General features: G+C 42.9%; 1 protein-coding gene across 1 annotated transcript; it reads left to right on the top strand.

Annotated features, from left to right (window-relative positions):
- The first annotated feature begins 7,732 nt into the window (after positions 1 to 7,732).
- Positions 7,733 to 13,973, top strand: LOC124032276 (ADP-ribosylation factor 3). Its single transcript, XM_046344542.1, has 6 exons — positions 7,733 to 7,790; positions 7,931 to 7,967; positions 9,134 to 9,351; positions 11,635 to 11,745; positions 12,646 to 12,770; positions 13,050 to 13,973. The coding sequence occupies exons 3-6, from the start codon at positions 9,204 to 9,206 to the stop codon at positions 13,209 to 13,211; spliced, it is 546 nt and encodes a 181-aa protein (XP_046200498.1). The 5' UTR covers positions 7,733 to 7,790; positions 7,931 to 7,967; positions 9,134 to 9,203; the 3' UTR covers positions 13,212 to 13,973.
- Positions 13,974 to 14,199: the final 226 nt, after the last annotated feature.

Genomic DNA, 14,199 nt, shown 5'->3' with positions numbered 1-14,199 from the left:
ACAGGAGAGAGGTGGTTTGCACTCCAAACAGGAGATAGGTGGTTTACACTCCAAACAGGAGAGAGGTGGTTTACACTCCAAACAGGAGAGAGGTGGTTTGCACTCAAACAGGAGAGAGGTGGTTTACACTCCAAACAGGAGAGAGGTGGTTTGCACTCCAAACAGGAGAGAGGTGGTTTACACTCCAAACAGGAGAGAGGTGGTTTACACTCCAAACAGGAGAGAGGTGGTTTACACTCCAAACAGGAGAGAGGTGGTTTACACTTCAAACAGGAGAGAGGTGGTTTACACTCCAAACAGGAGAGAGGTGGTTTGCACTCCAAACAGGAGAGAGGTGGTTTGCACTCCAAACAGGAGAGAGGTGGGTTGCACTCCAAACAGGAGCGGTGGTTTACACTCCAAACAGGAGAGAGGTGGTTTACACTCCAAACAGGAGAGGTGGTTTACACTCCAAACAGGAGAGAGGTGGTTTTCCAAACAGGAGAGAGGTGGTTTACACTCCAAACAGGAGAGAGGTGGTTTACACTCCAAACAGGAGAGAGGTGGTTTGCACTCCAAACAGGAGAGAGGTGGTTTACACTCCAAACATGGGAGAAGGGGTTTGCACTCCAAACAGGAGAGAGGTGGTTTGCACTCCAAACAGGAGATAGGTGGTTTACACTCCAAACAGGAGAGAGGTGGTTTACACTCCAAACAGGAGAGAGGTGGTTTGCACTCTAAACAGGAGAGAGGTGGTTTACACTCCAAACAGGAGAGAGGTGGTTTACACTCCAAACAGGAGAGAGGTGGTTTGCACTCCAAACAGGAGAGAGGTGGTTTACACTCCAAACATGGGAGAAGGGGTTTGCACTCCAAACAGGAGAGAGGTGGTTTGCACTCCAAACAGGAGAGGTGGTTTACACTCCAAACAGGAGAGAGGTGGTTTGCACTCCAAACAGGAGAGAGGTGGTTTGCACTCTAAACAGGAGAGGTGGTTTACACTCCAAACAGGAGTTTACACTCCAAACAGGAGAGAGGTGGTTTACACTCCAAACAGGAGAGAGGTGGTGAGACACTGGCCACTTCCTTTATGCACAGGTGGGACTCCAAACAGGAGAGAGGTGGTTTACACTCCAAACAGGAGAGAGGTGGTTTACACTCCAAACAGGAGAGAGGTGGTTTACACTCCAAACAGGAGAGAGGTGGTTTGCATGTATGTATGTGTGTGCCTGAGATCATCTGTCCAGGGTTCACAGCCAAGGCAGATTCACTGCATCATGTGGTGCTGCTACTGAGAACGTTGTGTCCCTGTCTGTCTAAGACAGACACAGACAGACAAATAGACAGGGATATTGGGTGATTTACACAGTCATCCCACATACCATTCAGTGCCTGGTTAGATTTAAGATAAGATCATTCTCAGACATGCACATGTGAGGAATATACTCACCATGGGATCCAGCTTGATCTTCGGGAGATTCAGATGGTCTTAAGCCTTCAATGATCAATATTAGTGTGAACATGTGTCCACTGATTGAGACACCCCTTAGGTAGACTGTCTGGATCAAGTGCGCTCACTCTGGTATTTAGTGAGAGAATAGCAGAGAGGGGGAGACTAAGAAGTACTGCTATGGGATTGGAATGATAAGGGATAACTGGATTTCTGGATTGCATTTCTTCATTCCTTTATCATTTCACCCTGGAGCTGCTGCTACTGCTGTGAAGGGGAATTTCCTGTCACCGTTTCTACTCATGTGTGAGAGAGAGAGGTTGGACAGCCCTGGATCGCTTTGTCTTCCTCTCCTCTTTGTCTGTCTACCTCTGTCTCTGTCAGTCTCTCTCTGTTTCTATCTCGCTCTCTCTCCCACTCCCTATTCTTCTTCCCCTCCTTCCCTCTCTCTCCCCTTCTCCCTCTCTACTCTACTCTACTCTTCTCTCTCTCTCTCTCTCTCTCTCTCTCTCTCTCTCTCTCTCTCTCTCTCTCTCTCCCACTCCCTATTCTTCTTCCCCTCCTTCCCTCTCTCTCCCCATCTCCTCTCTACTCTCTCTCTCTCTCTCTCTCTCTCTCTCTCTCTCTCTCTCTCTCTCTCTCTCTCTCTCTCTCTCTCTCTCTCTCTCTCTCTCTCTCTCTCTCTCTCTCTCTCCTCTCTCTCTCTCCGTCTCCCTCTCTCCTCTCCTCTCCTCTCCCCTCTCTCTCTCTCTCTCTCGCTCGCTCACTCTCTCTCTCCCTCTCTCCTCCCTCTCTCTCTCCCTCTCTCCTCCCTCTCTCTCTCTCACCGTCTCTCTCTCTCTATCTCTCGCTCCCGCTCTCTCTCCCTGTCTCCCTCTCTCTCTCCCTCTCTCCTCACTCTCTCTCTCCCCGTCTCCCTCTCTCCTCTCTCTCTCCCTCTCTCTCTCCCTGTATCCCTCTCTCCTCTCTCACTCCCCGTAACCCTCTCTCCTCTCCTCTCGCTCTCCTCTCTCTCTCTCTCTCTCTCTCTCTCTCTCTCTCTCTCTCTCTCTCTCTCTCTCTCTCTCTCTCCCGTCTCTCTCTCTCTCTCTCTCTCTCTCTCTCTCGCTCTCTCTCGCTCTCTCTTTCTCTCCCCTTTTCCATCTCTCTCTCTCTCTCTCTCTCTCTCTCTCTCTCTCTCTCTCTCTCTCTCTCTCTCTCTCTCTCTCCCCATCTCTCTCTCTCTCCCCGTCTCTCTCTCTCTGGCACTGAGGAGATGTATAGCTGCCGTCCTACGGGTTCCTGACCAGTTCTGCTATTTTGTGTACTTAATATTTCTGCCATAATTTCCTATGACCGCAAACAACTTCTGGACATCAGAACAGCGGTCACTAACCTCGATGTAGATGTACTGCTCATCCCGTACCAGGCCCTAATCCCCGGAACTCCTGATTCTTGCTTACAAGCAAAAACTCAAACAGGAAGGACCAGTGACGAAAGTGGTCAGATGAAGCGGATGCTCAGCTTCTAGCAGACCACCATAGTCCCTGCGCCCAAGAACGCCAAGGTAAACTGTCTAAATGACTAACGCCTGCAGCACTCACATCTGTAGATATGAAATGCTTTGAAAGGCTGATCATGGCTCACATCAACACCATCATCCCAGACACCCTGGACCCACTCCAATTCGCACACCGCCCCAACAGATCCACAGATAACGCAACTCTATTACACTCCACACTGCCCTCTACCACATGGACAAGAGGAACACCTATGTGAGAATGCTCAGTGTTCAACACTGTAGTGCCTTCTAAACTTATCACTACAACTGTGTTCCTGCACACCACACCAACACCATCAGGACAACAGGACAACCAGGACAACATCCTCTCCCTCATCGTCAGAAATAAAAGCAGCTGATCGTAGACTCCAGGAAATGGAGGGCCGAGCACACCCCACTCCACATCGACGGGGCTGTAGTGGAACGGGTCGAGAGCTTCAAGTTCCTCAGTGTCCACATCACTAAGGAATTAACATGGTCCACATCACACATCAACACAGTCGTGAAGAAGGCACCATGGGGAGGCTGAAAAGATTTGGCATGGGCCCTCAGAACCTCAAAAAGTTCTACAGCTGCACCAATGAGAGCATCTTTGGCAACTGCTTGACATCCGACCGCAAGGCGCTACAGAGGGTAATACATCACTGGACTGGCTCCCTGCCATCCAGGACCTCTATACCAGGCGGTGTCAGAGGAAGGCCCTAGTCAGACTCCAGCCACCCAAGTCATAGACTGTTCTCTCTGCTACCACACGGCAAGTGGTACCGATGCACCAAGTCTGGAAACAACAGAAGCCTGAACTGTTTCTACCCATTTACGTCATTTAGCAGACGCTCTTATCCAGAGGGACTTACAGTAGTGAGTGCAGACATATTTTCATATTTTTTTTTCAAACTGGTCACCCCGTGAGAATCGAACCCACAACTCTGGCATGGCAAGCGCCATGCTCTACCAACTGAGCCACACAGGACCCCTGTGTCATTCGACTGCTCAATTGTTAGTTCAGTTATTAACCAATAGCTGCCTAGACTATCTGCATTGACCCTTTTGGCTATAACTCTTTTGACTCATCACATACCCTGCTGCTACTGTTTATTATCTATCCTGTTGCCTAGTCACTTCATAGTTCATAATAATATGTACATACAGTATCTACCTCAACTACCTCGTACCACTGCACATCAACTAGATACTGGTACTCTGTGTATGTAGCAAAGTAACCATCATTACTCAATGTGTATTTATTCCATGTGTTATTATTAGTATTATTATTTTTTTTCCTCTGCATTGTTGGCAAGTAAGCATTTCACTGTTAGTCTACACCTGTTGTTTACGAAGCATGTGACAAATACAATTTGATTTGATTTCTCTCCTGCTCCTTCCCCCTCTCTCCCCGTCTCCTACCATGCGGTCTGCAGACGCTGACACATGCACAGCAACACATTGACTGCCCCTAGAGTAATGACAACCAGACCCTGCTGAATTAAAAGGAGAGAGAAGGGGGGAAGTTAGGAAAGATAAAAGTCCTCGACGTTGACTGGCAGGATGATCGTACTGTATGTTTAACAGAAGACGATTCAGTATGTTTAGCTAGATTGAAAGATAGCCTACAGTAGATTGATGCATACAGTGTCTTCAGAAAGCATTCACACCCCTTGACTTATGTCACATTTTGTTGTGTTTCAACCTGAATTCAAAATGTATTAAATATATATATTTTTCTCTCACCCATCTACACACATATCTACTGTTGATACTTTACATTTATACATAAAGGCAAACTTTGTGAGAGAGGGAGAGTGAGAGGAGAAAGAGAGAGAGGATTTATAAAGTATATTCTGTATAAATGCATAGCTCCAAAACATCTGCTTTACGACTGACTCCCCTTTAATTTTTGATGTGGGACATGCAGGGAGAGAGTCAGGGAGAGAGAGAAAACATTACCCAGAACATCAAAGCTCTCATCTCCTCTGCCCTCAATGTGCTCCTCAGCCCTCATTAGTTCTGCAAGCACAACCAACCAGACTTGTGATTGTGTTTGCTGGGGTGCACTCTGGCAAACACTTCAGAGGAATAGGCTCCTTTAAATTATAACTCCAACCCCCGTCCCACACCCACCACCCCTGGTCGGCCCCTACCCACTGCGCTGTGCTGTAACCCCCCTATAACCTCCTCCGTGCTCCCAACACTCACAAACACAGGCTACGGCACACTCCCCTGCTTCCACTCCACCCTGTAGTCTGGTGTGCAGCTGCAAACATCTGCTTCACTCTTTTTCCTTCCGCCTCAACCGCTGAATTGATAAACACATCTATCATGCCCAGAGCCCCTGGCAGGCAGACATACTGTAGAGAGAAACACACTAATGGTTAATCAGCACGTAAAGAACTCACTCCTTTTGCCTATTATTAAAGGGCCTTTACTGTATATTCACAGACACTGAGTAGGCCTAGGACAAAAAAATCAAGAATTTTGAAAGATTTTGGGTTTTTGAATTTTGAAAGACTTTAGTTTTGAATTTTGAAAGACTATGGGTTTTTGAATTTTGAAAGACTATGGGTTTTTGAATTTTGAAAGATTTTGGGTTTTTGAATTTTGAAAGACTATGGGTTTTTGAATTTTGAAAGACTATGGGTTTTTGAATTTTGAAAGACTATGGGTTTTTGAATTTTGAAAGACTATGGGTTTTTGAATTTTGAAAAAGACATTTTTGGGTTTTTGAATTTTGAAAGATAATGGGTTTTTGAATTTTGAAAGACTGGGTTTTTGAATTTTGAAAGACTTTAGTTTTGAAATTTTGAATGGGTTTTTGAATTTTGAAAGACTATGGGTTTTTGAATTTTGAAAGACTATGGGTAGTTTTGAATTTTGAAAGACTATGGGTTTTTGAATTTTGAAAGACTATGGGTATTTTTTTATGTTTGGTCTGGTCTTCATGAAAAATCACGAGTTATTTGAAGTGTAGGCTTTTCTTTCAATTTTTGAAAGAGACTATGGGTTTTTGAATTTTGAAAGACTAGTTTTGAATTTTGAAAGACTATGGGTTTTTGAATTTTGAAAGAATGGGTTTTTGAATTTTGAGTGAATTTTGAATCCACTTTGAGACATGATTTAGTTTTGAAATTTGAAAAAGGCTTGGGTTTTTGATTGACGACCTTGAAAATTAGCTGTTTTGAAATTTGAAAGACTATGGGCTTTTTTGAAAAGTCTTGTTGGTTGAAGGAATCGGTTTTGAATTTTCAGAAGCCTGGGATTTTTGAATTTTGAAAGACTTTAGTTTTGTCTTTCAATTCCCAGAAACATTTGAAAGACTAGGGTTTTTGTTCTTGCTCATGTAAGGGTTTGGGGCATTAAATCGTTTGGCAGAACGGAAACTCAAGGTTCTATGGTTTGAATATAAAAGAGTTTTCTAGGGCTAAGCGGAACTTAACCCACATAAAGTGAGAAAAATAAGCGCAAGGTTATCAACTTATGGATCAGGTAGCCAGTGGTTAAGGAGTGTTGGGTTTTTAAACAAAAGCTTGCTGGTTTTTGAATCCCAGAGCTGTCTAGTTTGCGATAGAAATTAGCGAAACCTTAACAGCTTGGGTTAGCGGAATCCATCTGAATGCCTTCGAAATAACGGAACCGAGAAGAAGTTGGAGGAGACATGTAGCCTTTGACAATTTTGCTGTCCATGTCATGATCTCAGTGACGGAGAAAAAATTGCTAAATCAAAATGGTCTTGTGAAAAAGAGTGATTGAGAAAGACAAATGCTTTGCGATGGTCCAACTTAGTAAAGCATTGAATCTCGAAGGCTGATGACATAAGGGAAGCGGATAACGATTCTTAACCGTTATGTTTAAGTATGTTTCTTCTTAACAAAAAGAACCCCGAGAAGAAGAAGGCACTATGGTAAAATCGTTAATCCTGGCCTTATTTGTCTACCTTTGAAGAGTTGGCTCGGGACCGACTGAAGACCGTGCGCAGATCATGATATTCCTCCATGTATTTGTTTCTTATAATTGAACTAAATGAGAGTTCCCTCTCCTTGTGAGAGTGATTCCAAATGTAGTTTCAAACTATGAGAGTTGGAGGAGAACACAATCTCACTGCGTGAGAAAGGAGCGGTGTCCATTATGGGAAGATATGCTTTCTCGGAAACCTGAGCGGCCAGGTTCTCCACTCTCAGCTCATTGTCTCTGGCAGAACAGAGTTTATTTAAGTCCAAACAACATCTCTGCCAAGAAGTATCCTTTAGCTTTGGCATCGTTTTAGCAGTTCCTCACTTATTAATTAAGGTGTTTCTCAGGTGAATTATTCTTATGTTTGCCTTTAGTCAAATGTATTTACTCTCTAATATCTTATAATATAATAACAACTGCATTTTGTCTCTGATCTCTAACACACACACAAAACGTCTGACAAGCATTAATTGCATTACATGTACAGTAGCAGGGCAACTCGTAATCTTGATTAATTAAATACTAAAGCAGGGTTTTAATCATAGGGCATGCAAACCCCACAAACACTGCACCATCTCATGCCCTGACCAAAGTTGATGTTCTCAGTTTCAACTCAGAAGGCTAAATCAAAAGCAATCATTGAATTACAAACTCCACATAAAAAACTAATAGTACATTTTCAACAACAACAACAACAAAAAACGTACCCCCAGCCTCCTGTCAAGATTTATTGACAGTGAAGGGAGCGCGTGATCGGCCCATGAAGTGATGAAGTGTACTTGGTTCTCTCATCATCGCGAGACCTCTGTCATTCTTGGCGTCTTCTCGCGAGAGTCAATCGCCACTGCCCGAATCCAGCTGGTACTGCTAAAAGAGGTAGGTGGGGATGAGATGGACATTTAGAAAATTATGGATAACGTAAAACTGTTGAAATACAAGAATCGTGTCATGTCATTACAGAAATGAAACAACTATGTGTTGGTAGTGATTCTAGTGAATTAACTTCGTCCATACAGGCCACCGAAGCATTGCGTCGTGTCGTGACTGGAGAAGGTGAGAATCATAATATGCCTATGGATGGAAATAACCATAGCATTTCTGATGTTTACAGTGTGACTGTCTACATGTGATATTTACTAGATTATTATTCGATTGAACCTGCATTTTTTTGTGGTGCGCAGTGTGCTTCAAAGATACAGGGTGTTCCACTCTACAGACCCCTGGCGCATTTAGCGGAGGGTGCTGCCATCACTGCGAGTGCTCTTGCGCAGCGACAGATGTGTTTTATAGTATCATATGCGGCCACTGCGATGCAGTGATTGAAAGATCTATGTATTCATCCATGTATTTTTTACCTAGGCTATTTAAATATGTTTGACTCAGAACAGAAGACTGTTGTTAGAATGCACCTGCTGTGTGTCACCCTAGAACAACTTGCTTTAGGACTACAGCCTACTGTAGGGATGAAATCATATATTTCAATGTATAGATTATAACTACTATAAACCACATAATCCCAGCTCAACAAAGGATTGCGGTAGGTAGTGTGAGCCTACAAAGTGGCAGCTCTTCTCACCAGTGTGCAGTCTGCCAGCTGACTGGCCTTCAGACAGGTGGGCTTCCTCAGCCTGCCCGTAGAGGTGTGAAGTAGCCTTTATTGCTTTTCCTCCGAGGTGGTTTGGAGCTGTTATGAGGTGTTAATGGGCTGAGTAGTGGTTAGTAGTGGTTAGTAGTGGTTGAAGGGCTACTGTGTGTTCTCTCTGTGGTTCTGACTCAGTAAATGCCATTTAGGCAATGGTTGAATTATCTTATTCCAGGGTGTAACAGTTTTTTCCTGACCTTGTGACTTGGTCGGGCCTCCAGACTTTTGCCTGGTCAGGTCAGGAAAAACTGATCCTTACGAATAATTCTCCAAATAGTGGCATGCAGCGTAGCCTAGTGGTTAGATCGTTGGACTAGTAACCGGAAGGTTGTGAGTTCAAACCCCCGAGCTGACAAGGTACACATCTGTTGTTCTGCCCCTGAACAGGCAGTTAACCCACTGTTCCCAGGCCATCATTGAAAATAAGAATATGTTCTTAGCTGACTTGCCTGGTTAAATAAAGGGTTAAAAAAAGTAATAATAATAATAATAAAACAATAGAGACCATTTTTCATTGGTTAAGTTACAAGATCAGGAAAGAATCTGGGCCCTAACATCCAGCTTCTTCGCCCATCAGCTCTGTAGCAGTGAGTTGAGGTCTGACCAGCCAGTCAACCAGCCAGCCAACCACCAGCCAGTCAGTTACCATGGGGAACATCTTTGGCAACCTGCTGAAGAGTCTGTTAGGGAAGAAGGAGATGAGGATCCTGATGGTGGGGCTGGACGCTGCAGGGAAGACCACCATCCTATACAAACTGAAGCTGGGAGAGATTGTCACCACTATCCCCACTATTGGTATGGAAAGTCTCACAATGAAGGTCATTGGCTATAAAGGATGAGAGAAAAGTCAAATGTGTTGTCATGTAGAAATGTTACTTATCCTTGAAGGCCCAATGCAGACATTTGTATATCAATATCAACTAATTGCTGGGTATGTGTACAAATGCCGCATTGACTCTGTACCCCTGTATAAAGCCTCGTTATTTTATTGTGTTACTTTTTATTTTCTACTGTAGTTTATTTTGTAAATATTTTCTTAACTCTTTCTTGAACTGCATTGTTGGTTAAGTTCGTATAAGTAAGCAATTCATGGTACGTTCTAAACCTGTTGTATTTGTCACGCGACAAAAAACATTTGATTTGATTTGATGTAACAATTAAGTAACTTACTGTAATAGATTTCCACAAAAAAATACTATTTCTTAAGAAATAATCTTGCTACGACTGTCTGGGAGTGGTTTGAGTGGAGAGGGGAAAACTGAAAACTAGCTGTTATTGCCAGAGAGGTTTGGAACTCTCAGAGCCAGCTCTAGCCTTTTGGGGACCCTAAGCGAGATTTGGTTTTACAACTCAACTTCAGTTTAAAACAAATTTCCTGCAATTCTACAAAATTTGCCATGACTTATGCCATGCTATCTGAGTGAGAGTGACTAACAAAATCAATGGAGGCCCCCTGGAGATCAGGGCCCCTGGGCATGTGTCCTGCGTGCCTGGTTGGTATTTGGCCATGATTACTAGTTTAGATAGCTGGCTAGACAAAAAATATTAGCCGACATGGCTAATTGATTGACAGTCAGTGACTGACATAACAAGTGAAAAAATGCTAATGCACAACCACATTTCAAACTTGCACATTGTGTCTTCTAATATTCTAACTTTCAACACTAAGTTGAGACCCTGACTGAGTTCCTTCCCCCCAAAAAGTATGTTGCCATTTTAAAGCAAGTTTTCTGCAGTTCCACACATTTTGCTATGGGGCAGAGATCATTTTTTAAGAAGTATAACCAAATGCATGCATTTTGCCATGGTGTGGAGATAATGTTTTCAGTTTTAAAGCTAATTTCCTGCAATTCTACCCATTTTGCCATGACTTATGCCGTGTTAATGATATCTGAGTGAGAGTCACTAACAAAAATCAATGGGGGCCCCATGGAGGTCAGGGCACCTGGGCACATGCCCTGTGTGACTGGTCAGTATTCAGACATGATTACTACAAGTTTAGATCGCTGGCTAAACTAATTTACCTATCTAAAAATTGCTAGCTGAGTGACGGTCAGTGTCTTTGTTCAGTTTCTTTTGCACAAATAGAAAGACAGTTTGTAACAGTAAAACAACAACAACAACAGTATGTGCAGGAGCTCCCGTCTTAATGGTCATAAATCACACACAGTCAGTGTCTGACATAACAAGAGAAAAATTGTTGATGCACAACCAAATTTAAAACGTGCACCTTGTGTATTCTACTGTTCTAACTCTCAACATTATGTTGAGACCCCAACTGAGTTCCTAAAATGGGGGGGGTTGGCTTATGTCTCCTGGTGCCAGCCGTGGGAACTCTCTTTGTTATTGGTCTATCAACCAGTTTACCGCATGGTGACATCACCATGGAAAGCTGAAACTCCCGCCTATGAGAACCTGCTGATTAGAAGCTCCTGTGTAGATTGCATTTTCAACCAGCAACTATCAGGAAATAACACTGATAAAAAAAAACACTTTTACAGTGTTAGTTTCATCAGCTGTGATACAAAATACAGGACAAACTGAATTTGAACTGCATTGGCCTTTAATGATTACATACCTACAACTGTTTATATGGCATTTATAATCACATACTCCTTCCCCTGCTCAGGGTTTATAACATTTCTACAGCTGTTTATATGGCATTTATAACACACACAGAGCTCTTTATACGGTGTTTATAACATACCTACAACTGTTTATATGGCATTTATAACACACACAGAGCTCTTTATACAGTGTTTATAACATACCTACAACTGTTTATATGGCATTTATAACACACACACACAGCTCTTTATAAGGTGTTTATAACATACCTACAACTGTTTATATGGCATTTATAACACACACACAGCTCTTTATAAGGTGTTTATAACATACCTACAACTGTTTATATGGCATTTATAACACACACAGCTCTTTATACGGTGTTTATAACATACCTACAACTGTTTATATGGCATTTATAACACACACACAGCTCTTTATATGGTGTTTATAACATACCTACAACTGTTTATATAGCATTTATAACCACATACTCCTTCCTCTGCTCAGGGTTTAACGTGGAGACGGTTGAGTATAAGAACATCAGTTTCACGGTGTGGGACGTGGGTGGCCAGGACAAGATCAGGCCGCTGTGGAGACACTACTTCCAGAACACACAGGGTAAGTATAGTGGGAGCTAATAAGATTGAGCTCAGCAGGCTAACACATTCTTGTGACGTGTAAGCTGAGCAGGAGAGCTCTATGAGGTCTGCAGCACTGCTAGGTTTCTGTTCAACCTGATCATTTATTGTACACACCTGGTGTCGAAATCAGTCACAAATTATAGGGGAAGAATGAAAAAAAAAGCACTGGAACTGGCTTTGAGATTTGAATTTGAGGGCTATAGGCCCACGCTGGGACAAACACTGGCACTCCAGACCTATGACACATCCAACACAATGATGTATTGGGCTGACTCACACTCTGGTTATAGACATTTGCATACTGCATTAACGGCCTCAAATAAGCACGTTTTTCAAGCCAAATTCCAAGCATCTTACCAGATTGGTATTATGATTTTGTCTATTATATATTATTTGTTTTTCTATTATATATTGTACCTATGATACAGTATGTGTACAAAACCCCTCTTTCACAGCCCTTGGAACAGTAAAGGTAGAGTCAGCGACATTACATAGATGCAGGAAGTGAACAGCATGGTGGGTACATTTTTGCAACAACTTATAATGTTGAAGCGCGAGGCTCAACTTCTCCTCTGTTTTGGTCCCGTGGCTACCACATTGTAAAGGCCTGATATGAACCCATGCAGCTGCACAGATACTGTGTGTGACTGTGTGAGAGCCAAGCCTTGTATCTCACTCATCTCTATATCTGTGGTGCTGCAGGTGGCAACGTCATTTCGCTGACTACCTTTAACCTGTTCATTCTGATAGACGGGGATGTCAGACAGTAAACCTTGGTCCTCATAGGGTCTGTAGTGTGTTGACAGGCTTGTTCCGATTCCTGGTTGCTACCTTGAGGGTATGTTGTGTGTTGAAGTCAGGTCTGTTGCGGTTCCAGGTCTGATCTTCGTGGTGGACAGTAATGATCGTGAGCGGGTGAATGAGGCTCGAGAGGAGCTGATGCGGATGCTGGCTGAGGACGAGCTACGAGACGCCGTGCTTCTTATCTTCGCTAACAAACAGGTATGGACAATAAAGTGCTTATTCTATTCTCTTTTATTATATTACAATTGCCTCACTCACCATGTATTTGTATCTGTTACCTGTGTCTAAATCATGTGCTTTTCCTCGCTACCTGTCCTTCTGTTTACCTATGCTTTCCTTACACCTATCCTACTCTCTCATGTGCTTTTCCTCGCTACCTGTCCTTCTGTTTACCTATGCTTTCCTTACACCTATCCTACTCTCTCATGTGCTTTTCTCCACTCCTATCCTTCCATCTTTACCTCACGTCCTGTGTAGGACCTGCCCAATGCCATGAACGCAGCAGAGATCACAGACAAGCTGGGGCTCCACTCCCTACGTCACCGCAACTGGTACATCCAGGCCACCTGCGCCACCTCCGGAGACGGCCTGTACGAGGGCCTCGACTGGCTGGCCAATCAGCTGAAGAACAAGAAGTGAGTGGACCAATCAGAGGAGAGTGAGGAGAAACCTTAGTGTCAGCTCTTGAATCAAAAAGTGGTAGTTGGTTTTAGTTGATCCATTAAGTGAAAAATCCTGACATGGTGGGAGTGAAATGTGATTGGTGTATAGGAAGGGGACTTAGAGAGAATATCCCTATTGCTTGAGGATCCATGTCCCCATTCCTTGAGGACATTTTCAGCCTGTTGTCAACTATTACAAATGGTTCGCGCTGTCCAGCTGCGGGCCATCAATGTCAATACATTAACCTTAATAATAACATTTAAAAAGTATCTAGCAACACCATTTATTTATTTATTTATTTATTATTTATTTCAGAATGAACAATGGCAATGTTAGTTTGGTTTGGAACACAGTATTATGCATGGCCATACAGTAAACGATCTCTTGGAAATGAAATCTGTCTAATGTTATATATTTAGCCAGTCTTCTGACACTATTCTCTTTTTACACTAAAATTGCTACTGCTGGTTGGAGCAATGCAGTAGGGGTAGATATTAATGAACGGTGACATAGGTTTGTGTAAAACACGTCCAATATGCAAAAGCATGATTTTTTCTATGTCAACTGTATATTTACATGTTTTGCTTAACAAGTACAACCATACAGTATCAACATTTTTGGACACACCTACTCATTCAAGGGTTTTTCTTTATTTGTACTATTTTCTACATTGTAGAATAATAGTTTAGACATCTAAACTATGAAAGAACACATGGCATCATGTAGTAAGCAAAAGAGTGTTAAACATATTTATATTCTTCAAAGTAGCCACCCTTTGCCTTGATGAAAGCTTTGCACTCTCTTGGCATTCTATCAACAAGCTTCATGAGGTAGTCACCTGGAATGCCTTTCAATTAACAGGTGTACCTTGTTAAAACTTCATTTGTGGAATTTATTTCATTCTTAAACCGTCCAAGAGGACGGTTGAGCTAATGTAGGCTAATGCGATTAGCATGAGGTTGTA

This window comes from Oncorhynchus gorbuscha, linkage group LG03 (assembly GCF_021184085.1).
Source record: "Oncorhynchus gorbuscha isolate QuinsamMale2020 ecotype Even-year linkage group LG03, OgorEven_v1.0, whole genome shotgun sequence".
NCBI lineage: Eukaryota > Metazoa > Chordata > Actinopteri > Salmoniformes > Salmonidae > Oncorhynchus > Oncorhynchus gorbuscha.
The sequence above is the reverse complement of the archived record's forward strand: the minus strand, read 5'-3'. Positions and strand labels throughout refer to the sequence as shown.